General features: G+C 40.3%; 2 protein-coding genes across 16 annotated transcripts in view; one reads left to right on the top strand and one right to left on the bottom strand.

Moving 5' to 3' along the window:
- Positions 1-13,848, top strand: part of MBTD1 (mbt domain containing 1) — a 69,873-nt gene extending 56,025 nt beyond the window's left edge. For 10 of the 15 annotated variants that reach the window (XM_042255778.1, XM_060395515.1, XM_042255775.1 and 7 more), the window contains 6 exons: positions 281-428; positions 1,397-1,479; positions 1,755-1,989; positions 2,490-2,567; positions 5,925-6,116; positions 10,647-13,848. In XM_042255778.1, the coding sequence (XP_042111712.1) occupies positions 281-428; positions 1,397-1,479; positions 1,755-1,989; positions 2,490-2,567; positions 5,925-6,116; positions 10,647-10,765 (855 nt within the window). In that variant the 3' untranslated portion in view covers positions 10,766-13,848. The remainder of the gene's footprint in view (positions 1-280; positions 429-1,396; positions 1,480-1,754; positions 1,990-2,489; positions 2,568-5,924; positions 6,117-10,646) is intronic. The other 5 variants (XM_060395519.1, XM_060395520.1, XM_060395521.1 and 2 more) reach the window with 1 other exon arrangement.
- A 3,341-nt stretch (positions 13,849-17,189) lies between these two features.
- On the bottom strand, positions 17,190-23,229 carry LOC105601873 (nucleoside diphosphate kinase B). The gene is made up of 5 exons (XM_027974743.2): positions 23,156-23,229; positions 22,632-22,761; positions 21,667-21,768; positions 18,228-18,340; positions 17,190-17,445 (listed from the first exon to the last, which is right to left on the bottom strand). The coding sequence occupies exons 2-5, from the start codon at positions 22,755-22,757 to the stop codon at positions 17,328-17,330; spliced, it is 459 nt and encodes a 152-aa protein (XP_027830544.2). The 5' UTR covers positions 22,758-22,761; positions 23,156-23,229; the 3' UTR covers positions 17,190-17,327.
- Between the last annotated feature and the right edge of the window lie 3,618 nt (positions 23,230-26,847).

The raw sequence follows: 26,847 nt of genomic DNA on the forward strand, positions 1-26,847 counted from the left end.
CAGGAGAAAACAGCCTTGGCCCTTGTCAGGAGCATGTTTTCCCTAGACCTCTAAAATCACTTCCCTGTAACCACGCTTTTATTTCTGGCACACCCTAGAATTTATGCAGATTTGTTTTTCATTATAATTTCAGTTATTTAAGAGAGTTCAGTAAACATTTCTCACTTTCACGAGATCTTTATGTAATAGACTTTGCTTTCTTTTAGAATGTCACTTAAAGGATCATTTCTATAATAGTGGTACCTAATTTTAAATACTTGGAATTCTCTTAATTTAAAAGGTGCTGGCTGATGGATTCCTGATGATTGGGATCGATGGCTCAGAAGCAGCAGATGGATCTGACTGGTTCTGTTATCATGCAACCTCCCCTTCTATTTTCCCTGTTGGTTTCTGTGAAATTAACATGATTGAACTCACTCCACCCAGAGGTACTTTTTTTCTAATATATACAGTGGGTATTCATCCTTGTTTTCTTTTTACATAGTACCTATTTACACTGTTTACCACAGCCCTAGATTTCTTTTTATTTTTAGCCCTAGATTATTTGCTGTTTGAAAATATAATATGTATGTATAAACATATGTGTGTTACATATGTATATGTTTGTATCAAGAGCTGTGGGGTGTCTGAAAACATCAAGACCTGTAACCTAACTAGCTTTAATAAATTGGTGGAGAATTTTCCTGAGCATTTGTACATTTTATAATAAGAATTGGTATTCTCAAGCCCTGTTAAGATGATGATGTAGGCTCAAAGGGCTATCACATACATAAACTTTTTTTAAAAAATGGACTGTAGCCTTTGAGAGAAAGCAAGTTTTCATCTTTAGATTACTGTATGAGGAAGCTCCCTGGCATTCCAGTTGTTAGGACTTGGAGCTTTCACTGTCAGGGCCCTGGGTTCAATCCCTGGTTAGGAAATTAAGGTCTCACAAGGCAGGTGGTATTACCAAAAAAAAAAATTAAAATTACCATATGACTTAAAAAAAAATGACACCCTTAAATAGTTCATATGGCTTAACCAGTGACTTTCCTAATTTCAATATCTGAGCCTTGGATTTTTCTCTTAAGAAGGAGAAAAGCCAAACAGAAGACTGTAAAAACAGTATTTGCCTAGCCACTGTTCTTACAAAGAAAGAAAAATATTACTGGAAAATATTAAATGTTAGACTATTCTAAGCCTAGGATTGAAAAGCAAAAGTCTAGCTCTTATAGGATACTTGAGTGCACCTGTTTCTGTCTATAAAAACAGGAAGAGCCATGTAACAGGGAGGAATTATTGTACTCTACAGCATTAGCTCATGAGATTGTAATGTGTACTGAATTACTTTATATCTGCATTTTTATATTACACTAATTTTAAATGAACTTCTAGTTAAACTAGTTGTGTTTTCCAGGTTACACAAAGCTTCCTTTTAAATGGTTTGACTACCTCAGGGAAACTGGCTCCATTGCAGCACCAGTAAAACTGTTTAATAAGGTAAATTTAAATAAACACATACATATTAGTTAAACAATGTAGGTATTTCCTTTACATAGGAGTTGAGATTTGTTTCCAAATTTTGTTTCATTATTAGGAATGAATGCATTTCCTAACTAGTTCTTACATGCTTCACCTTCATATGTTTCAATAAAGGATTTTTTTGGTCTAAATTGTTAATTGGTTATGTTACTTCTCTTTTTTTCTATCCTAGTGATGATGGAGTTACACATTATTCTTTTCACCAGTGTTAATGTTTTGCTTCTCCATGTTAGGATGTTCCAAATCACGGATTTCGTGTCGGGATGAAATTAGAAGCAGTGGATCTCATGGAGCCACGATTAATATGTGTAGCCACAGTAACTCGAATTATTCATCGTCTCTTGAGGATACATTTTGATGGATGGGAAGAAGAATATGATCAGTGGGTAGACTGTGAGTCCCCTGACCTCTATCCTGTAGGGTGGTGTCAGTTAACTGGATATCAACTACAGCCTCCAGCATCACAGTGTAAGTTGGTATAAGAAAAGGTGTCCTTTTGCAAAAATCAGCAATTCTCCAAGGACTGTCTCACATAAATCATCTTGTGAGCTTACAGGACAAGAATATACCTATGTCTGATTGGTTGCCAGGTAAGATCTTACGTGATAAGACTCAACCATGATATCACAGAATCAGACCGTGTGTGCCATGGCAGTGTGAACTCAGTAGTCAGTTGCTTAATGACTATAGAAACACAACATTAAGAACATCCACCGAATTAAACTAGACTTCCTTTAGTGAGTTTAAAGTTACAGACTAAAATTTATTAACATATAAGAAGTGCTTATTGAATAAATAATGAAATCTGTCTGGTATTGAGGTTCATGGTTTTGCAGGAACAATGACCCTTATTTTCGAAGCATTGTGTACTTTTATAAACATCATTGTCTTGGTAAAGGTAGTTCATCTGAGTTGTATTGAGAGTTGTAAGAAATTATCTGATATCAATTTTCTTCTTTATTTTTCAGCATCAAGAGAAAGCCAGTCAGGTTCATCAAAACAGAAGAAAAAGACCAAGTCCCAGCAATACAAAGGACATAAGAAAAGTGGGTCACCACATGGTGTTTGTATACGTTTCCTAATTGTTAACCAACTGGGGTCTTGGTATCCTTGCACAGAAATGGGATCCCTTGTGAGAGCTGATAACTCTGCATTCTGTATTATGCTTAAAGGTGCAGTATGCCATAAGAGGCAGACTTTTTAAAAATCAGAAGCACTTGTCTTTGATTGACAGGAGAAAGTATTACCATAATATTTAATAGATGGTAAAGCGTAGAGTCTATGAATGATTTTTGAGGTAATAGGTAAACCTGAAAATTAGTCCTTTTTAAAAAATTTTTTATTAAAAATAAAAACAGATGTTTGGTGCTTACAATAGGCTTGGAGACTAAAAAACCTATCCTTCTAAACCAAAAAACTCTTTCTAAAATCTTTCCCCCTCCATCATAGAAAGCTATAGATTTTTTCTCTTTGTGAAACTTGTCATGGAATATTTCATCCTAAGATAAAGTTATTTTGTTTTTCATTTTTTTACTGGGGACTTAGAGCAGCCACTGCAGTGGTGCTTAGTTTCTTCCCTACGTGAAACCCAAATGGGTCTCACTGTAGTGATAACCGTCAAGACCTATCTCTTACCCTCTTTTATATTGTAGATGTAAGCCTCCCATAGACCCAGAATTATTTTGCTTACTGGTTGCTTACCATGGTTGATATTTACCTAAAAGAACTCCAGAGAACATGGCCCAACCAGGCAGATTAAAATGATTTCCAGTTTATCAGAAACTGATGAGCAAGAAGTCATGTGGTAACTTGGTGTCAGTGGACTAACCACAGCAGGTGTAATCATTGAGCTTTCTATAAGACTGAATTAGTACAAGCTGCTTTGGCCTGTCTTTACATTTAATTGGACAAGAATTTGAGATTTCAGAATTTTCTTTGCAATGTGTTGAATTTAAGAATGTTTTTTACTACTCAGTGACTTTATGCCGTCTTTTAGAACAAACTTCTGAGCATTGTATACACAGTTCACATACCTCTCTCAGTGTGACTCTTACTGGGTTTGTTATGGTTTATGGGGTTTAATCATTTTGAATTAATAAGCTAGGGACATGGGAAGAAATATGAAATTAATGAAGTGATAATATCAGTGTCCCAATTTTTAGTGACATTTAATAATGTGTGTCACTAAATGGGACATCGGATTTCTGGATTAGCTGAAAAAATAAATATAAAACTAGAACATATTATTTAATATTTTAATAGCTCTTAATATTGCAACATCATCTCTAATGCCTTTAAATTGTCTTTTGGACATAGAAAAGAAAAAAATTATGGACTCACAGTCCCTTATTAGAAATCCTAGAGATCAAATGCACTTTGGAATTTAGAATCTGGGTTTTTTTTTTTTAAAGAAGTACAGTGTGTGTAGCATATATTATGTAACACCCCTTGCAGACTCTGCAGCACTTTGAAGCAGAATATATACAAATAGTAACATTTAATGGGCCAAATAAAGATTATTATAAATAGTATCACCAAGTGAGGTCTGATTTGGTTGCCCCAAAAAAACTTTGAATTTCAGAATTCAGGATAAGGAATTGTAGTCATGTGTGAATGAAAAGCATTCTTCATTGTAAGATACTGTCTGTTCCTTTTATTTTTTCACATTACTCAGCAAATAGATTATTAGAAATTTCAAAATAAGAAAGAACCTGGGGTCCAGGAACCTTGAGTCATCCATTGCATGCAGATTTTTATCAGTCAGACCACAAAACCTTTTGTTTTTAAGTTTATCTACAGATTATTATATCCTGGCTCTGTTGTTTCATCTTATGACTCTGGTCTTTCTACAACCTAAATCATCTACTGGTATGTTCTTTGGTAGGGCTTATTTTTTACAAAAATAATTGGTTGACTTCCATGTTCTAGCCTGTTTTTTAATTAGCTGTGTTCATGCTGTAAAGGGATAACTATTAACTAGTGCTTTCGAACAATATGAAGAATGTTCTGTCAAGAGGATCATATAGACTGTTGTCTACGTACGATCTGTCCCAATCTGAAAAGTGTTTTTTCCCTCAAAGTTTAATAATTCTAGAGTAGGAAATCAGCATTCGTTTCTGTACCATCTTCAGGGGCTGTTGTAAGCAGTAGAGAACTGAAGATTCTCCTTGCATTTTTACCTCCCAAGTGTGTAGTGCAGTAGACTTTTTCATCTAAATGAATGCTTCAGGTGATTTTGGTTTGAGAGTTGAATGTGTACTTACAGGAACTTGATTTCCAGATCATTTTACATATTAATACTGTCTGACTTAGATTTGTCTTTTAGTTCTGATTTTGCAAAGCAAATTTCTGATTGCTCTTTCCTGAGTTATTTGTTAACTCTGGAATAAAACAGATGTAACTTATAGTCACAAAGATCTGTAAGTATCCTTCAATTTTTAACCAGATAAATGCGGTATGCTTGATTGTTCAGTCTTTGAAGCTTAAAGTATTTATTTGTTGGTGGTGAAAGTATTGTAAAAGTCTTTGCAGGCTTATGTGTGCTAATGAAACTATAACCAAAGGCTGTTTGAAAAGAAATTAAATTGCTTAAGATCTTGCAGGCCACGAATCTTTAAATTTTAGAACTGCTTCTCAGAGTAAGAATTTTTTTCTAAAAGAGTGAATTATAAACCAAAAGTTAGGGAAACATATACCAGTAAAATTCTGCCACTTGTATAATTCATTAATTAAGCTGTTTGATTTCTCCCTGAAGGACAGTGTTTGGGCTTATATGGGCACAGTGAAATACCTACAAGTAGGGCTTTAAAATTCTCTCTACCCTTGGATTTTTGGTCCCCCTCAAACTAAAATTTTACTTGGAAATAGTTAGCCAGCTAGCTGTTCTCCACACTCAATGCTCTCTGTCATTCATTTTGCTTTGTTTTGTTTTAAATTGATTACAGAGTCAAGAACCAGGATTACTAGACTCAGAGAGACTAGAAATAATCTCCCCTATCATCCACTCGCCAACACACACACACCCACCCACCCTTGTTTCTCACACACACATCCTTGCACACATACACACCCACCCTTGTTTCTCACACACACACATCCTTGCACGCACACACACCTTTCTCACACACACACATCCTTGCACACACACACACACACACCCTTGTTTCACACACACACACCCTTGTTTTCAAAAATACGAACCTTGCATAGTTGGTTCTCTTTTCACACACACACACACCCTTGTTTCTCACACACACACACATCCTTGTTTTCAAAAATACGAACCTTGCATAGTTGCTTCTTTTTTCACAGTATTCTCTGCAATACAGCCTTTCCTAGTTATGATACACTTTTCTTCCCACGCATGTAAGTAAAAGCTTACTTTAGTTTAACTTGATATTTAGAGAGGAAGATGCCAGTTGGGAAGAAGCCTGTCAGTTTGTCAAGCCTGCCCATGACAGGTGGGGTGCGGAGGAGCTTCTCTGGTGACGAAGAGTTGACTCCTCCTCCATATCGAACCCTTCCAGCACAGACAGCCCCGGAGGCCTTCCCACCTCCCCGCACTAGCCAAGAGTTCAGTCCCAGCCTCAAAACAGGTAATTAGTCACATCAACACTTCAGGTGCTGCAGAGGGCCAAAGTCTGGGTGAGGGTGGTGGGGGACAGAGCATGGTCTCGCATGACAGATGCTGACTCATCACATTTTTCTTTTTCTTTCAACTGAAAAGTTCATTTTCACTAGTCCTTGGTAGTTACTTCACTAAAATGAGTAATCAGGAAAGGATTTTTATTTTGTTATAAGCCACTTTTGAGCTTCAAATTCAGGTAAAGCTGTAATTTCAGCTTACGGAATTTGTGAGATAACTTGTACTATTTCATGGTTTTGTTAAAATGGTTGAACATATTGCATTGCAGAATTCTGTGTGACTTGACTTCAGGGAGAAATATGCAATAAGGGATCAGTATGATTCATCAGATCCAAAAACGAGGCTTTCTTCATAGCATTTCTCACTCAGTAAACAGATGTGTTTTGTATACCTGTGTAATTTTGATTCTGGTAGTAATATTTACCACAATCTTAGTTGAATACCATGAATTTGGAAATAAAATACCTGTACAGTTTGGGTAATGAATTTGAGTGAAATTTACTTCGGTAGGAACATGAAATATGTACCGTGATTAATGTTTAATTCAAGCTGAATTGGTTAGGATAAGCTGGTAGAGTAAGGAATACTGCCCTTTGTCATTGCTAACAACAAACATGTTGCCATAGAATGTCAGAGAATCTTCACTTACATGTGATGAATCTTAGACGTGAGTACAGATCAAATAGCATCAAAGTTGTATCTAATTTGGCATATATTCTGCCATGTGTCCTACCTATTGCTTGTAAACTACATTTTTTCATCTAATTTTCATTTTTTAAAAAGCCTTGCATTCTTTCAAATCCCTGTTGAAAGCCCTGATGAGCCTTAGTGTCTAGCTCTGTTTTCTTCTCATTACTGTTTGCACCTGAAGTTGTGATCAGCCTTTTTTTTTCTTTTCTTTTTTTTCATTTAAGGATGTGTTCTTTAGCTTTTGCCTTCTTAAACAGTATATTAGTTGATCTTTATCCTTCCCAGTCTGTTTCTCTGAAGATCACTCTCATATCTTTATATCTAGAAAAAATTACAGTACTTTTTTTTTTTTTTTTTACAGTACTTCTTTTGTGTAAGAAATGGATTAGGACTGCAAATCCAAGTTTATCTGCTCTTTAATACTTTCAGATATCAAAAGAGCATTTTAGCTCTTTGTTTGTCTTTTTAACTTTTTTTTCCTTTTGTACTTATTATGAATGTCTTCTATAACTTAATTAACTGTAGATATTGTGAACTCTGGATATTTTTGATTTTTACTGCATTTTAGATGTTTTGTTTTGTTTTATGCATTAGACTGATTTTGAAGGTGTATGTCACATTTTGTGAGAGAACTTGACTTTTAGGATTGGTAAAACCGAGGAACTTGGAGTAGACATACAGGGTAGAGCCCACAAGGCCTCCTAATGACTTCCCTTTCCTCTAGACTTTATCATGTGTGTCTTCTGAGCTGGGGGCACATTTGTGGGACTTTTGTGTGGTTTTACTCTGGTGAAACTGCAGGGACTGTGTTGCTGGCCTAACTATAGTTCGTTTAGCTTTTGCAAGAGTTTACTACTTATGGACTTCTAACTGGAAAAGTGTGGTTTCTGTTTACCTCCTGAAATGTTAGTGATTAGAATCAGCAAAGTAACTTCCTTTTAAAAACAGAGCCAAGAAAATGCATTTGTATAGAAAGTGACATTAGCCACAGGGTCTATTTTATTTCATCCATCATTCATTGACAATAAAGCCTGTAAAGAAGAAATAATGAGTGTGAAGATACCAGACAGGCTTTATTTTAGGTTCCGTGAAAACTCTGAAACTTTAGATAAAACATCCCACATCTCAGTGAATGTTTCATGTTTCTCTACATTTTTTAGAACATTGTTTCCATATATTAACATGAGTAGAAGCATAATCCAGAACTTTGTTGTTAATAATAAATGCAAATAGTTTCAGGATGTGCTTTAGAATCTCAATTTTCTCACATTTTTAAAAAAAAAGCAAAAACATCCATTTGAGTGGAACATATTTAGTCTTGAAGCACAGTAATTTCTCATTCATTTAGCCATCTGATCATCATATAAGAAGATATTGTTTTAATCAAGCTTTTATTGTGGGTACTGCACCTTTAATGAAATTTGTTTTTTTTTTCCTTTTCCATGTGTTTATTTTCATATCCAAATGTCTTTAACAATTAATCCATGTTGGTTTGATTTGAAGGATACTGTTATGTGTTTGATATCCTCCATAAAAGCATTTTTTTCATATTAAGTAATTTTTAAAGGATTTTTTTAAAAAAAGCAAGCAGTCGGTTGTGTTTGCTTTACCTTTTAACAGTCTGATTGGTATGTGTTTCGCTATTATACAAATAGTGTATTCACTTTTCTGTCTTTGGACTTAGATTTTTTAACACCATTACCAAAGCAAAATAAAATGAATTAGCATATCTCAGATTATGCTTGTTTTTACTTTCTTCATTATTTTTTAAAGATTATTTATTTATTCTGGGCTGTGTGGTGTCTTCATTGCTGTACAGGCTTTTCTCTAGTTGTGGCGAACAGTGGCTACTCTCTTGCAGTGCACAGACTTATTGAGGTGGCTTCTCTTATTGTGGAGCACAAGCTCTAGGGAGCACTAGCTTCAGTAACTGCAGCACATGGGCTCAGTAGCTATGTCTCCTGGGCTCTAGAGCACATGCTCAGTAGTTAATGACACACAGGCTTAGTTGTCCACAGCATATGGAATCTTCCCAGACCAGAGATCGAACCTGTGTCTTCTGCATTGACGGGTGGATTTTTACCACTGTGAGAAATGCAGAAGATTATTCTTTAAATTACCAAATAAGATGTCAAAGACCCTTGTTTTTGAAACTAATATTTTATAACTGAAATCAAGAAACAAAGTGGTTTTCTATCATTATTTTGACTTTAAAAGTAGCCCTTTTAGGGAATTCCCTGGTGTACAGTGGATAAGAACCCCCTGCCAAAGTAGGGAATGTGGGTTTAATCCCTGATCCCGGAAGATTCCACATGCCGCAGAGCAGCTAAGCCCATGTACCACAGCTACTGAAGCCTGCACACGTAGAGCCCGTGCTCTGCAACAGAACCCGCCACGATGAGAAGCCCATGCACCGCAACGAAGACTAGTCCCCGCAAGCCCCCCGCAAGCCAAGACCAGAGGAAGCCCGTGTGCAGCAAGGAAGACCCAGTGCAATCCAAAATAATAATTTTTTTTTTTTTTTAAGTAAGAAAGTAATTTTTTCTTCACAGAGTTCTAATAGAAAGTAGAGGGTGGGCTTCAGGGCAAGTGTTTAGGGCAATCTGAAGTTACTGGCGAATTGTGTTGAGGTAACTTAAGAGATCTTTATAAAAGAAGATAGGAAAATCGGAGAATTAAACTGCCTAAACTTTTGCCTAAGACTAGTGCTGGGACCAGCAAGAAAAAAATTTTTCTTTCTCTTCTTGCTTGTCCGTGCATTAGAAAGAGCCCTCCTGTCACTAAAAATGCTGACTAGCAAGACTTCAGTGGCTACCAAGAAACCTAAACCCCACTGAAAATACTGGAAACTGGAAAATATTTGTCTATAAAAGTAAAGACCTATTGGAACATGACCTGTTCATAAATTAAGGACTGCCTATACTGTTGTTTTTTTTTTTCCTTCATTAAAAAAAAAAAGGTCTTCAGATAAAAATGTGGACAGGCAGTAAGTACTACTATTAAGTGATCCCATTCTCTTTTAGCTGCACACTGCAAGGCTTGCAGGATCTTAGCTACCCAACCAGGGATTGAACCCATGCCCTCAGCAGTGAAAGCAGAGTCCTAACCCCTGGACGCTAGGGAATTCCAAGTGTTAGCTGTTTTATACCAGTGACTTTCACACTGCTGATGTCAATCAATTTCTATTTTACCCGAAATGATTACTTAAGTTTTTCTTGATTTTAGTTTTAATACAGATGTTTTTACTATTGGGTTTATTATTTATTTTTATAAATATACAAATTGTATGTAGATCATATATTTTATGATATTTTTAATACTATTTTAAAATTAGATTTTATCTTTTTTTATGGAGAGTCTTTAACAAAGGTACTCCTTGGAGATAACATATTAAAGTCATATTTATTGTGTTACTTACTATAGTTCAGAACTATCCAAAAAATACATCATTTATATAGGCATTGACATAAAAGTGAATACTTAATCATGAGAAAAATTCCAGTCAAATGAGTGATCAGTATCACCTTCAACATTTCACTGACAGTGTTCATTTGTGCAGTGTCCAGTTTGTAGTGTTGTTCTTTTTTGAAACTTTTCTCAACTACAAATACACTTTGAAAATTAAAAGTAATTAAATGCTCCTCCTTCAGGGGCAGTTAGTTTTGAAATTATTGAAGACATGAAGAAGCCTCTTATTAACTATAAAGCTGGTGGAACATGAAAATTAAAAGTAATCTGAATATTCCAGAAAGACTTAATAACATCTTGTATATTTATTTCTTTCTTGCAGTGACTACATTGCAGCTGAAAGAGGAGTTGATAGATGGAGAGGATTATAGTTTCCTCCAAGGAGCATCTGATCAGGAAAGCAATGGCTCTGCCAACTTTTACATCAAACAGGAGCCTTGAGGTTGCTCAGAAACTGAGGGTGGGAGGGAAAGAATTTTACACAGGACTGATTTTATAATCAATCCAGCTGTACAGCGGGGCTATTCTACTGGGACATTTTGCTAAACATAGAAAATTTCAGTTCCAGATTTTTCAAGTGGGTAGGGAAACTATTTTAGCCTTGGGGGGAAATTTTTCAATTTATAAAGATGGACAATTTTTGTGTTGTATTTGAAGCTTTTGAAAGAATTTTGTAATATTTTCCAAGTTTGGATTTATGTGCATTGTTAACAAGAATTGAAATTCTAACTTTTTTGGTAAGATTAAAGTTTAGGTAGCAGGATTGAAGGAAATGACTTAAGAAAGATACTGTTGTAAATGCAAACGAACTGTCATTACTAATGAACCTTTTTGGTACCTGTTGGGAGACTTTGGGATTTTAGAAGTTAGGCCAGTCACATCTCCAGCTTCCTCTGCTGCAGAATATGCAACTGAATCCCCGCTGTGGAGAGCTCATCACCACATAAATCATGGAAGGGTAATTAATTCTGCTTGTTGGCATTTTATTGCAGCCCATTTTAAATATTTGTACAGAAGTGTTTCATTCTGTGAAAATTCATTTGGAGTTCTGTATGAAACTGGAAGAACTCTGGATACTTTATATGTTCTCTCTTACTTAAAAATGAGTAAAATTATCCTAACACTAAAGTGTTAAACTGGAATGGTTGACAAGATATACAAGATCTCGGTCTACATGTTGAGGGATTGGGGAAAATGCAATATTGTCCTAAGTTTATTTTATTTTCCTTACTAAAAAATATCCCACAAAAGGAATTCTTATTAGTTCTCTGCCATTTCTCTCCATCTGTGAGATAATACTTGTATAACTACACCCCAAAACTTATGTGTTCTGTATTACCAGGAGAATCAAAATTATTTTAACAATGGTTTAAAGCCAAGATAAGTCTAGATTTCAAAATCATTCCTGCTGTGCTTTTGACTATCCTGGATTTGTTAGAAAACTAATTTGAAAGAGAATTTTTCTTAAAATTCCATATATATATGTAAGAATTGTCTTTAACTGTATTCAGATTTAATTTTAACAGTAATAACTGATTTGGACCATTTCAGACATTCCCTATTTTTAAATTCACATGGCTTCGTTTAAGAAAGGATGTAAGGGTAAATTGGTGAAAGGTTTGCTCTCCGCACTTTTCTGGCTGAGTTGTGACTGAATGAGAGGGCTTTAGCATTTACCAGTGAGGTTCATAAACTCAACTCTCAGGAATTAATTGCATCTGTTGTAGAAGTGCTTCTGGGTATTAGCCTGGCCTCTTCAGAGTGGTAATAGTAACCATCTCCTCTGGAATATGGGTAGGGCTAATTAGAAATTAATCAAAATGATTAACCTCTACAGTCCTTCAGCCTATGGAATGCTTTAAAAAATGTTAATGGAAAGCCCCAGGAGACCATATTAGGTAAGATTTTTTTTTTGTTTGAATTTTAAAATGCATAGAACATTAAAAACCAGCAATTTATTTTCTAAAATATTGCTCTACTTTTGGGAATAATAGCATTGGTAATATGCACAGGTTTACCTCATTCTATGCAAGAGGGGTTAATATCATAAGGTTTTGTAGTTGCTACTGGAAGTAAAATTTGTTACTTTATAGTGTAAGAATGTATGGAATTGCATGTCAACATTTCTTAATACTGTCTCTTTAGGGGCATAAATGCAAGTCATATCAATGCCAGGTTGATTCTTATGTGTCAAATATATGTGAATTCAGCTGTTAAATTACTGGATATTTATCTTAAACATTACTGAGAGGGACCTACTGTAAATGTGACATAAACTTCCCAAATCTTCAACTTTTAAGAATCTTCCCATGAACTTAAAGCCTGGAAGACTTCTAAAGCAAAGGTGACAACAGTCTTTATCCTCAGGCTCAGTGAATTTAGACCCAGGACTCCGATTCCATGTTATGGGCACAAGAAGCCAGTTGTAGCGTGTGCTTTAACAGGACCCTGAGCTTAAGATCTCTATGGGAAACTGAATAAACCAGAAGGGATTTGATTTGGAGCCTGGTAATTAGTTCTGTGAAATGCTCATTTGTAGCCAGATTTTATATAAGCTTCTAATTTTACAGCAAAGCCAGGCTGTTTTCAAATTTGCCACATATTAATATTTATGAAGTGTTTCTTGTCTTAATCCCATGACCAGCATGGTGATGGTAAGGACTTTGTACCAGATAAACTCGATCTGAAGCCCTCTTCACTGTTCAGGCTCTTAACTCCTACTGCCGAAAGAACAGAAAATGAGTTGGTGGCAGAGGAGATTTATGTCTTAGCCACAACTCCAAGTGTACAACTCAGTAGCCCCGTTCTCTTACGGTTCAAATATACTGCTGACCTTGGGTTTGTTCTTGTTTTTTTTTCCTGTTAGGATTATTTGGGGGTTTTTGGTAGTTTAAACTCTTTAACTTTTTCCTTGCTGTGTATGAAGAAAGCTAAAGCTGTTATCAACTTCTTCTATGGATACTAACACGGGTTTTCAGTGTTTGTTTGTTTTTATTATTATTCATTTTGTGTGATGTGAATACCCTTTCCCATCAATATTTGTATTATGGTGCTATATATTTGGTAATGATCCTTTACTATTGGGAAGGGATTTTAAAAATACTGTGATTAAACTGGGTTTCTTCCTTTGATTTTCATATTTTAAATAAAGCCACAGTCATTTATACAAAAGAAAAGCATCTGTCCCTGGGCAAATCTTTTGAGGACAGAGGTCAAAGTAAACTGCATAAGGTTTTTACATCATTTCTGTATGTATTTGATATATAGATCAATATCTGTACAAATTTAATCTTTTATTTTCTTGGTAACTTGTGATCATTGAGAAAGTATTTGAAACTTTCTCATGAAGTGTATATAATGGCGTGAAAACTTCCTTTGGAGAAATTTATGTTCCTTTCATTTTTACCAAATTGGAAATTTTCAGCATGGATGTGTTAAAGCATTAAAATTATAACTTTGTGTACAAGATGAAAATAATTCACTAAATTTGCCCTTTTTTACACAAAATAAAACATTAAAATTAAGTTGCACATGAGCAGTTATTTAATATGCTTGGTATTTGAGGAATTTCCTTTTCCATTCAAAACATTGAGTGCCTTCATTATTTTTTCTTTGTAATTGTTTTTTTGGCCGCACCTGGCGGCAGGAGGGATCCTAGTTTCTGGACCGGGGATTGAACCTGTGCTCCCTGCAGTGGAACTGCAGTCTTAACCACTGGACAGCTAGGGAAGTTCCTTGAGTGCCTTCTGTAAGCAGTCAAAGGCCCCAGGGAAAGATGGATCAGTTCCTCCCTCACAGAACCTGTACTCTCATAAGGTAAGCCAGCAGGAGTGACAGAGAGCTCTGAACGTGTAACAAAAAATTTCCGAGAACAACCCTGACACAGAATAAGCCTGTATGTAACTCCTGCTGCTGATTACAAGTACCTTAGCCAGGGTGCATGGGGATCAGGGATGGGAACCCCCACATTAAAATGCAGATCCCAGGTCTGCCTCAGGATCTAATTGTAGTGAAATTGCCACTAAATGTGAAAGCTTGGAGCATATATAAACATGAGATTCATTTGAAACTAAAACATGACTTAGAAAATCTTTAAGTTCTTGTCAGTTCTTAACTTGAAATTAGAATCCTGACTTTTTTATACCGAGCTATTGATGTATTTAAAGAATAGCAAGGAGAGATAAACAAAGCCTTCCTCAGTGATCAGTGCAAAGAAATAGGGAAAACAATAGAATGGGAAAGACTAGAGATTACTTCAAGAAAATTAGAGATGCCAAGGGAACATTTCATACAAAGATGGGCACAATAAAGGACAGAAATGGTATGGACCTAACAAAAGCAGAAGATACTAAGAAGAGGGGGCAAGAATACATAGGAGAACTATACACAAAAGATCTTCATGACCCAGGTAATCACGATGGTATGATCACTCACCTAGAGCCAGACATTATAGAATGAAAAGTCAAATGGCCCTTAGGAAGCATCACTACAAACAAAGCTAGTGGAGGTGATGGAATTCCAGTTGAGCTATTTCAAATCCTGGAAGATGATGCTGTGAAAGTGCTGCACTCTATATGCCAGCCAATTTGGAAAACTCAGCAGTTGCCACAGGACTGGAAAAGGTCAGTTTTCATTCCAATCCCAAAGAAAGGCAATGCCAAAGAATGCTCAAACTACCACACAATTGCACTCATCTCACATACTAGTAATTAATGCTCAAAATTCTCCAAGCCAGGCTTTTAACAGTACGTGAACCGTGAACTTCCAGATATTTAAGCTGGTTTTAGAAAAGGCAGAGGAACCAGAGATCAAATTGCCAACATACACTGGATTATCAAAAAAGCCATAGAGTTCCAGAAAAACATCTATTTCTGTTTTACTGACTATGCCAAAGCCTTTGACTGTGTGGATCACCACAAACTGGAAGATTCTTGAAGAGATGGGAATACCAGACCACCTGACCTTCCTCTTGAGAGATCTGTATGCAGATCAGGAAGCAACAGTTAGAACTGGACATGGAACAACAGACTGGTTTCAAATAGGGAAAGGAGTATGTCAAAGCCGTATATTGTCACCCTGCTTATTTAACGTATATGCAGAGTACATCATGAGAAATGCTGGGCTGGATGAAGCACAAGCTGGAATCAAGATTGCCGGTAGAAATATCAATAACCTCATATATGCAGAGGACACCCCCCTTAAAGAACTAAAGAGCCTCTTAATGAAAGTGAAAGAGGAGAGTGAAAAAGTTGGCTTTAAAGCTAAACATTTAAAAAACTAAGATCACGGTATCTGGTCCCATCACTTCATGGGAAATAGATGGGGAAACAGTGACAGACTTTTTTTTTTTTTTTGAGCTCCAAAATCACTGCAGATGATGACTGCAGCCTGAAATTAAAAGACGCTTACTCCTTGGAAGAAAAGTTAGGACCAACCTAGACAGCATATTAAAAAGCAGACATTACTTTGCCAACAAAGGTCTGTCTAGTCAAGGCTGTGGTTTTTCCAGTAGTCATGTGTGGATGTGAGAGTTGGACTGAGTGCTGAAGAATTGATGCTTTTGAACAGTGGTGTTGGAGAAGGCTCTTGAGAGTCCCTCGACTGTTAAGGAGATCCAACCAATCCATTCTAAAGGAAATCAGTCCTGAATATTCATTGGAAGGACTGATGTTGAAGCTAAAACTCCAATACTTTGGCCACCTGATGCAAAGAACTGACTCATTTGAAAAGACCCTGATGTTGGGAAAGATTGAAGGCAGAAGGGGACGACAGGATTTTTAGATGGTTGGATGGCATCACTGACTCAACGGACCTGAGTTTAAGTAAACTCCAGAAGTTGGTGAAGGTCAGGGAGGCCTGGCATGCTGCAGTCCATTGGGTCGCAAAGAGTCAGACACAACTGAGCAACTGAACTTAACTGATTGATGTATTTCTCATTGTCTTATAGTATAGCAGTATGCACAAAAAACAATGTTAAGAGAATTCCCTGGTGGCATAGTGGTTAGCATTCTGGGCTTTCACTGCAGTGGCCTGGGTTCAATACTTGATGGGGGAACCGAGAATCCCGCAGCAAAAGAAACCACACAGTGTTAACTCTTTTATATGGAAGTGACATAAAAAGCTGTCACGTTTCCAAAAACAGCTATTTGTAAACCCACACATTTCTACAGTTTCATTTTTAAGGCAAAATCCAAATGATGATAATAGGTACTGTTTGGTATCGTTTTGCAACTGTGCCAATCCAGTAAAATTAACTATAAAAACAGACAATATAGATTTTGTAACCACTTAACTACTTTAGCCCAGGGAATCATCATAATAAATATCCCACCCTAGGGTAGAGAGTAAGAAGGGAGGTAGGATTGCAAGGAATATTTGTGCACCAGCCATGGGCCAGGCACTAGGTTAAACAGCTTTACATGCATTATTTCATTTAACCCTGCATTGCCATGGTTATCATCCTCATCTTACAGATATCCTTAGGTTTCCATTTTCCACTTCTTCAACTTGCCCAGTTTGCAGTCAACAAGAGTGTAAATCTGGACAGCTTTCCTAGTCTGTTTCATCCTACGAAGTTGCAACTATTTTTGTACAGAAATGTGCATTTCTGCATCCGCTAAATGGTTGAGATTTTACGGTGTTCATTATTTCCTCATTAGTTTCCTCAGATACACAGCCAGTGCCGCACTTGTCCTCTTCAGCCTCACTGCTTTCCTTCTAGTCTGGAAGTATACTAGGTGCTGAGAAGGATCAGATGAGTTTTCCATAACAAGCAGAATTAATTCGTTCTGGATAACACGACAATAGCCAGGGGATCAAGTCACTTCTTCCAGCTTAATAACGAGTAATCACGGGAGGCTGTACGCAGTTTTTAAAGGCTTTATTGGTAAATATGCTTTAGGAAATAAACATCCATCCTACTGCTTCCATATCAGTGGAATGAAGAGCTGTGCCCAGGAACACAGAAGGTGGTGCCTGAGGGGACTGATGCTCTGACCACCTCTTATTCATATATCCAGTCAAAAGCACAAGACTTGTATTCAATCAATTCTTCGGGCTTAAACCACAAGCTGATTTCTTTCTCAGCACTTTTTACTGAATCACTGCCATGAATGATGTTCCTAAGGAGAATAATTACTAGTTACCACATGTTAAAGTGCAAGAAATTCTGTTTAATGGATGAAACAAAGGAGAGCCACTAAAGACTTTTTCAGCCCGTTGCCCCTTGAAGCAGCTGATGACCCCAAATTATTTCCTCCTAAAAGCAACTGTAAAACTATAAAGGTACTTAACTCAAAAGCATCCCTTGGTTCAACTTTATTATGTTTCTAAGTTTTCAAAACAGTGCTTGTACCCAAGATTGCCATGCCTCAAAACATTCCTTCTCATATTTTGAAAAATATAGGAATATCTAGACCAAATCCCAAACTAGATATAAAATATTATTAACAGCCATTTCTGCTGTATTTTGTTACAACATTAGTTTGCAAAGCCCAACCAAACCATTCACACTTACTGAAACTCCCTTTATTTCATTTGAATCTCATAACTCTGTAAAATTTTTGTAACATTTTATGTAAGTGAGAGAAGCAAAAAGGCTAAAAGTGGCACACCCTTGGACACAGTACCACAGGGCAGAGCCAACACCAGAAACATTCCTTGCCCCACTCTTTGCACTTTCTGTTGTCACAGAGGACCTAATGGCAACTCCCTTGTCAGTGCCTTGGGTTAAATTTTAAGTAGCCTAGAGAAGTAACTATTTAAGAAAGCATTCATCCAATGATAATTACCACCTAATTTAAACATTCAAGTTTTTCTAAAATTGTAATATGCCGAAAATATATGTTTTAAACCCAAAGTAAGTGGCTTTGAGGAAAAGTGATTAACGCCCCTTAGAACTTACCTGCCAACTTGAATGCAGAAGTCACCACGAATGGTGCCTGGCTTAGAATCTGCTGGGTTGGTCTCCCCAAGCATCACTCGTCCTGTCTTCACCACATTCAGGCCCTCCCAGACCTTGACAGTAGGAAAAAAGAAGTATATCAGTTCTGCCATCAGGACCACTGAAAACATTGATCTCTACCTAATAGCACACACTGATCATCGCAAACACCGTTTTCCGACAACGCAAGCTACAATTCCAATCAGATTCTTTGCAGCCGAAGAATGGAGCAGCTCTATACAGTGAGCAAAATACAAGACCTGGAACTGACTGTGGTTCAGACCATGAGCTCCTTATTGCAAAATTCAAGCTTAAATTGAAGAAAGTAGGGAAAACCACTAGGCCATTCAGATACTACCTAAATCAAAACCCTTACTATTATATAGTGGAGATGACAAATAGAATCAAGGGGTTAGATCTGGTAGGGCGAGTTCCTGAAGATCTATGATCAGAGGTTTGTAACACTGTACAGGAGGCAGTGACCAAAACCATCCCAATGAAAAAGAAATGCATGAAGGCAAACAACCAGTCTGAGGAAGCCTTACAAATAGCTGAGAAAAGAGAAGTGAAAGATATACCCAACTGCATGCAGAGTTCTAGAGAATAGCAAAGAGAGAGAAGAAGGCCTTAAATGAACAGAGGAAAAAATAGAATGGGAAAGACTAGAGATTTCTTCAAGAAAATTGGAGATACCCATTTTTCATGCAAGGAAGAGCATGAGAAAGGACAGAAATGGTAAGGACCTAATGGAAGAAGAAATTACGAAGTGGCAAGAATACACAGAAGAACTACACAAAAAAGGTCTTGACCCGGATATCCACCATGGTGTGGTCACTCACCTAGAGCCAGACATCCTGAAGTGTGAAGTCTTAGTGGGCCTTAGGAAGCATTATTATGAGCAAAGCTAGTGGAGGTGATGGAATTCCAGCTGAGCTATTTAAAATCCTAAAAGATGGGGCTTCCTTGGTGGCTAGTGGTAAAGAATCCATGTGCCAACGCAGAAGACACAGGTTCAGTCCCTGATCTGGAAAGATTCCACATGCCATAGGCAGCTAAGCCTGTATGCCAAAACCACTGAGCCTGTGCTCTGGAGCGTAGGAGCAGCAACCACTGAGCTCACGTGCTGAAGCCCAAGCGCTCTAGACCCACGCTCTGCAACAAGAGACACCACTGCAGTGAGAAGCCTGAGCACCACAACTAAAGTAGCCCCTGCTTGCTGCGACTATAGAAAAGCCCTCGTAGCAAGAGACCTAGCAGAGCCAAAAATAAACTATTTTTTAAAAAGTCCTAAAAGATGACGCTGTTAAAAGTGCTGCACTCTATATGCCAGCAAATCTGGAAAACTCAGCAATGGCCACAGAACTGGAAAAGGTCAGTTTTCATTCCTATCCCAAAGAAGGGCAATGCCAAAGAACATTCACACCTACTATACAGTCAAGCTCACTTCACATGCTAGCAAGGTAGTGCTCAAAATCCTTCAAGTTATGCTTCAACAGTACATGAACTGAGAACTTTCTATTGTACAAGCCGGGTTTAGAAAAGGCAGAGGAACCAGAGATCAAATTGCCAACATTTGCTGGATCATAGAGAAAGCAAAGGAATTCCATAAAACATCTGCTTCATTGACTACGCTAAAGCCTTTGACTGTGTGGATCACAACAAAGTGTGGAAAATTCTTAAAGAGATGGGAATACCAGACCACTTTACCTGCCTCCTGAGAAACCTGTATGTGGGTCAAGAAGCAATAGTTAGAACCAGACATGGAACAACTGACTGGTTCCAAATTGGGAAAGGCACACCACAAGGCACACCATATATTGTCACCCTGCTTGTTTAACTTATCATGTGAAATGCCAGGCTGGATGAATCAGAAGCTGTAATCAAGACTGCCGGATGGGGGAAAAAAAAGATTGACAGAGATCAATCAACCTCAGATATGCAGATGATACCACTCTAATGGCAGAAAGTGAAGAGGAAACAGAGTCTCTTGATGAGGGTGAAAGGGAGTGAAAAAGCTAGATTGAAACAACGTTAAAAAAACTTAACATCATGGCATCCAGTCTCATCACTTCATGGCAAAAAGAAGGGGGAAAAGTGGAAGCAGTGACATTTTATTTTCTTGAGCTCCAAAATCACTGCGGATAGTGACTGCAGCCATGAAATTAAAAGACACTTGCTCCTTGGAAGGAAAGCTATGACAAACCTAGTTCAGTTTGGTCGTGTGTGACTCTTTAGGCAGCCTATTAAAAAGCAGAGACATCACTTTGGCAACAAAGGTCCATCTAGTCAAAGCTATGGTTTTTACAGTAGTCATGTACAGATGTCAGTGTTGGACCATGGAGAAGACTTGAGTGCCAAAGAATCGATGCTTTCGAAACGTGATGCTAGAGAAGGCTCTTGCGAGTCCCTTGGACAACAAGGAAATCAAACCAGTCAATCCTAAAGGAAATCAACCCTAAATATTCATTGGAAGGACATGCTGAAACTGTAATACTTCTGCTACTTGATGCGAAGAGCCAATTCATTGAAAAAGACCCTGATTCTGGGAAAGACTGAGAGCAGAAGGGGGTGACAGAGGATGAGATGGTTGGATGGCATCCCCGACTCAGTGGACATTTTGCACAAACTCCATGAGATAGTGAAGGACAGGGAAGCCTGGTGTGCTACGTTCCATGGGGTTGCAGAGTTGAATGCAACTTCAACTGAACAACAGTAGCACAAATCAATCAGACCGATCAGTGACCTGATTATCAACCAACCCCAGAAGTAATAGGGGCTGATATAAAATACTCCATACTCCATCCCAAGTGGATACAGAGAAAAGGTCTGCCCAACTTGACTTCCTAGTTTGACTGAAAAAGATTAACAAGACTGAAGAATTCTTGTGCAGTCACAAACTCTAAAAAAGTAACGATGAAAGGGTAAAGAAAAGTGATGAGACTAGAACCGGATCAGTGGGAAGGGCATCACAGAAGACTGGCAGAGCAAGACATGGCAAAAGCGGACATGAAAGGGGCAAGTGTGTTCCAGGGAAAAGCAGAAGGAAGGTCACCGTCAGGGAACAGGAAGCAGGTCTTTCTCAACAATTTTATTGACTGTATTATACCCCCTGCTTCTATTCACTTCATTTCCAATTAGATGTTAATGCCCCATTAAGAACTAGACCACTTCATTTCTAGCACAGGATTAAAAGAACTTTTTGTTATGTCTGATACTCGCTTCCTTTTTCCTCTCAAGCTCCCAGTTGCTTTGTAAACTAACCACAAGCAGGCTGCATTTGTAAACAAGGAATTTGGGGTATCTGGAGATGATGTCTGAAAAGGGGAATGAAGACATTGAGCAAACCCTATCAGCTTTATTCTTCTACTTGGTTCCACCTCTTCCACCACGAGAAACTTACCATGGCCACGACTGGCCCTGAGTTCATATACTTCACCAGGCCGGGAAAGAAGGGGCGGTCTTTCAGGTCAATGTAGTGCTGCTTCAGGAGTTCCTCAGAGGCCTTGGCATTGAAGAGAAGGTACCAATTAGGAATTAAACTCCTCAGACGTCCTCCCTACCCCAGTAACTTGGTAGGTTCTCTAAAAGTCTGGTTATGTATTTAAGTTCACGTTCATAAGATGTGTTTTTTTAAAAATCCCATCTAAACCATGAAACTGACAGTTTATTAGCAGAAAGATCCTTCTGATCATGAACACACACTATCATGTCAATGACCTTGTAATACAGAAGGTGGTTATGGAGTTAAGTGTTGGCTGCAATCAAAGGAACTATTCCAAACTATTCCAAAATCCTCTGGCCCTTTCATAATGCCCTTTTAAACATTTCTGATGTTAACTGAAAGATCTCTTCACTGAGAAGCTTGGTTTAAAATTCAGTTCTTAGACATGTATCCCTTGAGGTCCAGATTTGTGTGGAAAATAAAGTCCTATGCCAAAGGGAGCCTGCAGATAAGGGCAGAGGAAGGGAAGCCCCATCTAAAACCTCAATCATTTCAGAGCTGCAAAACTGAAGCACAAAGGGATTGCAGCCTCCATCCTGTGCCTGGGTGGACCCGCGTGGGCCCGGGACACAAGCCTTCTCCACTCCCTGCTGCCCTCCTGCGGCCCACAGCCCCATCGCAACCTGAGTCACTTTACCTCCGCTTAACCTTCCAAGGGTGCCCGCCCACACCCTGCCCCCGGGGCCTGGGGAAGGGTCAGCGGGCCCCAAGCGCCCTGGAGAGGGAGGGGAAAAGAAGTTCTCGCGGGCCCTAAATCAGCCAGATTTTCCGACTCGGAAAAGGACGCGCGGATCGGCGCTGCGGGGAAAGAAAACCACCCGTGGCCATGCCGCAGCCAGGGGAAAGGGAGCGGGGCGCATCACCTGAAGGAACTTCATGGCGACAAGGCGGAATCCCTTCTGCTCGAAGCGCTTGATGACCTCGCCCACCAGGCCGCGCTGCACGCCGTCGGGCTTGATAGCAATAAAGGTGCGCTCCGCGTGGGCCATGGTCCTGTGGGCGGCAGGTGAAATCAGAAACTGGTGTCCGCGCCCACACAGGCCTCGAGGGGCTCAGACGCCGGCCGGGAGGCCACGTGGCGCCCGCGCCTGCCCGCCCCAGCCCGCAGCCCGCCCGCCGCAACGTGACCTTCTAGAAGCCAAGCCCTACCCGCACCCAGCCGCCGCCCCTCGGCCGTCCAGAGCTGCCGCGGAGGACACGCGGCCGAATCTTGGGATAAAGCCAGGCCTGCGGGACCCAGGGGACGCCTGTGGGACCCAGGGGACGCCTGTGGGACCCAGGGGACGCTTGCGGGACGCAGGGGACGCCTGCGGCCCGGGACCCGCTTGACGCGGCGCGAGCGGGGAGGTGCCGCAGAGCGAGAAAGGGAGCGGAGCCGCAGCCTTACCGGTAAGGGGGTGAGCGCGGGTGCGGGTAGCGATGACGGCCAGAGCCCAGACCGGAGCCGAGAGCTGAGCAACTGACTTGGCTGGGAGCCCGCGGAGGAGGGGCCGGCAGTAGCCACACCCCGGACGACCCGCCGCCCAACCCGCGAGGCCGGACGCGGCTGCTCTGACCAGCCCGGAGCTTAAGGAAGAAGCTGGCTAGGGCTTCAGAAGGGGCAGGAAGTGATTTTTTTTTTTTTTTTGCTACCTGGATGATCCGCTAGTAGAACTGCGCGCGTCCAGTCCAGCTCCTGTCTTCAGTATCTCCTAGTACTCAAATATCTCTAGGTTTTGCTGCTGCTAAGTCGCTTCAGTCGTGTCCTACTCTGTGCGAGTCACCCCCATTCACCGAGAACCCAGAGCTGCTTTCTCTCCTCCCCGTTTAGCACAAGCTCTTATCCTACGTGTGAAATCGGTTCCCCTTCCCTCCCTTCAAGCAAGTTGAGCCCTGCTTCAAGCCCTCCGCCTCCCAATGCGCCTCAACCGCACTTCTCCCCGCAAGGAGCCTCCGTCAGCATCCTCTTCAAACACCATCTGACCCTCCGTCCTGCTTTGATTACTGCCTCTGCCTGGAGGATGGCTGCTGCTGCTGCTGCTAAGTCACTTAAGTCGTGTCCGACTCTGCGACCCCATAGACGGCAGCCCGCCAGGCTCCCCCGTCCCTGGGATTCTCCAGGCAAGAACACTGGAGTGGGTTGCCATTTCCTTCTCCAGTGCAGGAAAGTGAAAAGTGAAAGTGAAGTCGCTCAGTCGTGTCCGACTCTTCACAGCCTCACGGACTGCAGCCCACCAGGCTCCTCTGTCCATGGGATTTTCCAGGCAAGAGTACCGGAGTGGGTTGCCATTGCCTTCTCCGCTGGAGGATGGCATCCAAGGCTAATTTAACAAAATGCCCTATGCCCTGTTCCTTCCTGCCTGTCTCTCCACCAACCTTCCCAGCCCAGTTTAGCTTCCCTGATGCTGTTATGGAGTCCAAGCTCGCTTTGCTTGCCACACGACAGGCCAAGAGGAGGTGATGAGGCAGGAAAAACAGCTTTATTCAGAAAGCAGCTGACAGAGACGATGGCAGGCTAGCGCTTCAAAATAACCATCTTATGGACGCCAGGTTCTTTTATAGATCAGAGAGAGAGAAGCAATGAGGAACTAAAATTTAAAAAACAGACTAGAGAGGGAGAGGCGGTGAGGAAGTAAAGTGAAAGGGTCTTCACTCTTGCAAAACATCTCCAAGGGAATGGTCAGCCTTTGGATGGGGTGTGTTAATCTCTATTCACAGTTGGGCAGGGACAAACTGTCTCGCCAAGAGCTGAACAAAGGCACTTTCCTGTCAAGCAGAGGGGCAGGGTCCTCCAGGGAGGCCATTAAGTATGATTATAATAATAAAGCAATGAAAATCAAGTCAAAAAACAATTTTGAACACGGAGTCAGAATTGGCTTCTTCCCTGCAGCATTCCTTGGAGAAGGAAATGGCAACCCATTCCAGTACTCTTGCCTGGAAAATCCCATGGATGGAGGAGCTTGGTAGGCTACAGTCCATGGGGTCGTGAAGAGTCAGACAAGAGACTTAGCAGCAGTAGCAGCAGCTACAACAGCTACAACATTCCCACCCTGAGATGATGGTCTCTTCTGCCCCAGCACTATTATGTGGCCAGGTTATACAGTTCAGTCTGAGACACACCCTTGATAAGATTCTAGACTCTCTCACAGAAATCAGGCCTGTTGTACATTTGCAGACAATCTCTATCTCCTCTCTGTCTGGCAAACCACTAGCTTTGGTGGTGACCAGCTTCCCCACCCCCTCCACCTCTCCTGCAGTGCTTACAGCCTGAGATGGGCAAACACACTCTCTGCCCAGGGTGGTGAGCTAACCATAGAAACTGTGTGTCACCACCCTAGGAGTCCTGGCACTGCACTCATAACCTGTGTTAGATGATTTGACAGTCCAGGCCTCTATTACACTTTGCTGGCTTTCCAAACTTCTAGTTGCAGAGCATTAAACCACAGTACCCTGGCAGTCTTCATCCTGGAGCAGGAACACCCAGTGTTCCCTTGGGCCCCAATCTGCAGCACACTTTTGAGTTTCCTTTCCAGAGTTATCAAATGTCAATTGTGCGAAAGAGTGGGAATTTCACGAATATTTCTCCGCAAAGCTGTTTGCTGCTTGGTCTGGTCACTAATATCACCTTGTGGTTATAGTCAGTAGCAGCCCTCTGCCTTTCAACTCTCCTTTTCTTCCTGGGAAGACTGGAGAAGGTATAAACAAAAAGAGAAGGGGGCAGAGCACAATCCTTAAAAGATAACAGAGCCTTGAAAAAACCTGGATATAACAAAAACTAGTTAGAACTGACTAGGCCCAAAATGGTGAAAGATTCATCTTCACGAGACCTTGAGCCTCGGTATACTCTCACTGTAATGCGCTAGCATGCTAAATTGTTAGGGGAAGCACACTGATTGAAACCTTCCACCCTGGCCATGCACCATAGTAACTGTTTGCATAAGTTGTTTTACAACAGGAGGTCCTAGTAAGAAACATGGAACTAATAAGCCTCCACCAACCGGAAGAGTTCGGGAAAGGTCAAAAGGAGACACCACAGGTCAGACCACCTCCCCAAATCCTTCTCTCTAGCATCCATCTTGGCTGAACAAGGAGTGCACCACCAGGAAGGACTCTGAGTCTGAATGATTGGCTAAAGACAACCCGGAAACTAATCCCATCACCATAAAACCCGAGACTGCAAGCCACGTGGGAGAGCAGTTCTTCTGGGTTCCCTTACCCTGCTGCTCTCCACCCGGGTGCCCTTTCCCAATAAAATCTCTTGCTTTGTCAGGATGTGTGTCTTGTCGGACAATTCATTTCCGAGTGTTAGACAAGAGCCCAGTTTCGGGCTCTGGAAGGGATCCCCCTTCCTACAACAAATGGCACAAACACAGGCATCATGACAGTTCCAAGGCCGAGACTGAAAGGCCAAAAAGCGGGCAGTGGTCCGAATCATGGAAATCTCCCCCCTTCTCCAAAGTGATTAGAATACTGCTTCTACTCTTCAGCCTATGAACATACCCAGTCCATAAAAACTACCCGCCCCACATCTCAGGGCTACTTTGCCTCCTGAGACAGACTACCTATGGAATTGTAACCAACCAGGCCCCCATGGGGCCTTCTGGGACCGTCCTTCCCCCAGTATCCTCTACTTTAGCTCCTCTCTGAAGCACTGAGATAATAGTACCTGATGCACATTTCCTGAGTAGTTTTACACATGTGAAAGCCCCTACTAAATGGAAGATATTTAACTATTTGATGACCAAGGACATATAGCCCCCAGGTCTCCTAGAGCCTAAGGAATATGTTAACTCCAGTGATACCACCCTGTTACCTCACAATCAACCAATTAGAGAATTGTGCACAAGCTGATCACACACCCTACAATCCCACTCCCTCACCTGACCTTTAAAAATGCTTTGCTGAAACCTGGGAAATGGGGCAGGGGGCGGGGAGGGGTTCAGGGGCATGAGCCACCCATCTCCTTGCATGGCCCTGCAGTAAGTCTTTCTCTGCTCCAAACTCCAACATTTAGGTATTGTTTGGCCTAATTGCGCATCAGGCACATGAACACAAGTTCAGTAACAGAATGTGTATCTCTCAGTAAAACTGCTTTCACTT

This window comes from Ovis aries, chromosome 11, assembly GCF_016772045.2.
Source record: "Ovis aries strain OAR_USU_Benz2616 breed Rambouillet chromosome 11, ARS-UI_Ramb_v3.0, whole genome shotgun sequence".
NCBI lineage: Eukaryota > Metazoa > Chordata > Mammalia > Artiodactyla > Bovidae > Ovis > Ovis aries.

Bases quoted from the DNA above. Each gene is read 5' to 3' on its own strand.
- LOC105601873 (XM_027974743.2), bottom strand. From the start codon at position 22,757: ATGGCCCACGCGGAGCGCACCTTTATTGCTATCAAGCCCGACGGCGTG. The intron at 18,341-21,666 runs GTAAGTTTCTCG...CCTACTGTCAAG, and splicing joins CAGGGCCAGTCGTGGCCATG to GTCTGGGAGGGCCTGAATGT. The intron at 17,446-18,227 runs GTAAGTTCTAAG...TATTCTCCTTAG, and splicing joins TTCTGCATTCAAGTTGGCAG to GAACATCATTCATGGCAGTG.